General features: G+C 32.0%; 1 protein-coding gene across 1 annotated transcript; it reads left to right on the forward strand.

The window, feature by feature from the left end:
* The first annotated feature begins 263 nt into the window (after positions 1–263).
* LOC120143906 lies at positions 264–1,158 on the forward strand. Its single transcript, XM_039158108.1, has 2 exons — positions 264–392; positions 586–1,158. Exons 1-2 carry the CDS (start codon positions 264–266, stop codon positions 1,156–1,158), a joined length of 702 nt encoding a protein of 233 aa, XP_039014039.1.
* Positions 1,159–2,089: the final 931 nt, after the last annotated feature.

Below are 2,089 nucleotides of genomic sequence, written 5' to 3' on the forward strand. Positions count from 1 at the left end.
AAAAGGAAAATATAATTATAACTAACTCAAAATTAAATGAATTAATTAGAGAATTAAAAAGAAAATGGTTAAAAATTAAAAAAATTATGAAATTAAAAATTTTTGAGACCCCTGTTATAAATATAATAATTAAAGGGTTCTAATTATAAATATAAAAATCGAGGGACCTGAGCTACTGCTCGCAGTGCTCCCCTTAGAGCCGCCCTGACCCCACACGAAACAAAGACAACATCGCCGGAGACTTCAATAACAATAGATGGTTCATGGCCGGAGACTTCAATGCTATACGAAACAACAGTGAGAGAAGTGGAGTTTCTTTTAGACAAATTGAGATTGCAGTTTTCAATATGTTCATAGAAGAGTGTACCATTAGCAGGGAGGAAATTCACTTGGTTTGGGTCGGGAAATAGAAAAAGTCGCTTAGACAGAATTCTAGTTGAGGATGAATGGTTTCAGGAAAATAGTGATACATCACTATGGGGATTACCGAGAACAATCTAAGATCATATACCTATATTGTTGGGAAAGAAGATCATAGATTGGGGTCCAACACTGTTTAAGTTGATTAACAGTTGGCTTCAACAGGAAAGTTGCACTGAGATTATAAAGAAGACTTTACAGCTTGATCAGACAGATGATGAAGAGTTAAGTGTAAAACTAAGAAGAGTGAAAGGAGCATTACAAAAATGGAACAAGGAATGTTATTGGAACGTTGATATTGAAGCAAAAAAAATAGAGCAGAGGATAAATGAGCTAGACAGAAAAGCTGAATTAAATGGACTAGATGATCGAGAAAGGGAAGAGGTAGCAAGCTGCACAAGGAAGTTATGGGATTTATTGAGAGAAAAGGAGGATATATGGCGTCAAAAATCAAGATTGAAATGGCTGAAACTCGGAGATGAAAATTCTGCTTTTTTTCATAGAGCAGTTAAGATTCGGAGTAAAAAAATGATTTTAGGGGTTAATTTGGGGGAGGACAACGAGGTTGATCCATCAAGGCTGAGAGCAAAAGTATTCAATTTTTTCAGCAACCATTTTAGATGCAAGAAGGAAGAGTGTCATACGGAGCTTAATCTTCCTTTCAAGCAAGTATCATCGGTGGATGTTGAAGTGATGGAATCACCATTTTCTATAAACATATTAAATACTTTTTTATAAACATTTTTTTGAATTGTTAAAAATTTACAATAATGATATACAAAAGGTTTACCATCTTTTATTTTTCACATCAGCTAGTGATTCCTTGCAAACTAATCAAATTGATCCGTGGGTGCACACATCCCAAAATCTGAATAGCTTCTAATTATATTTTTTACTGTTAAATTAATGATTAAAAGATGTATTAAATTGAATACATCGAGTGATCTTAGTAAAAAAAAATAGACTACTATTCTACTTAGAGTTTATGTGTTAGAGTAACTGTGTCTACAGTATATTTGTGCATTATCTTAAATTAAGATATTTCGGAACATATATTATCTTTTAATCACCCTAGAATATTTAAAAAAAAAATTAACTAAATTCATAATGGTTCAATTGAAGTTCAAAATTTTCAATAAATAAAATTCATATAATAAAAATGTAACAATTTACATCAAAACATGTCAAACATTAGTTAAATTTAATTTTTAAGACATTAGGAATGAATTTTGTCACTTTTCCTAAATTTCAAAATTATGATCATTTAGTCTACTGTCGTGGGATGTATTTATATGAAAATGAAGCTCAGGTGTACTTGAATTTACAAATTCAGATAAAAACTATGGTGGCTGAAAACACATGTTTCCAAGGCCACGTCTGATCACTCTTACCCTACAAGTAATAAAACTAAAGTAGTTAAGGCGCATTCTAATGCATATAATGATGGATAAATATTTTATGCATGCATCACTCACGTATTATGCAGTCAGCATTCAACAAGAAGCAGAATTGAAATGATTATTACCCAAATTAAAGTGGAATATCAAATTATGTAAACGGATTGTCTTTCAATAACAGAAACACGCCACTTGAGTTCTTGACAGATAGATCAACCGAGAAACCCTAAGTAATCGAAGATCTTCTCTTTATTCATCTGAAGCTGCAGGGT

Source organism: Hibiscus syriacus, unplaced genomic scaffold (genome assembly GCF_006381635.1).
Source record: "Hibiscus syriacus cultivar Baekdansim isolate YM2019G1 unplaced genomic scaffold, ASM638163v2 tig00110864_pilon, whole genome shotgun sequence".
NCBI classification, from domain to species: Eukaryota; Viridiplantae; Streptophyta; class Magnoliopsida; order Malvales; family Malvaceae; genus Hibiscus; species Hibiscus syriacus.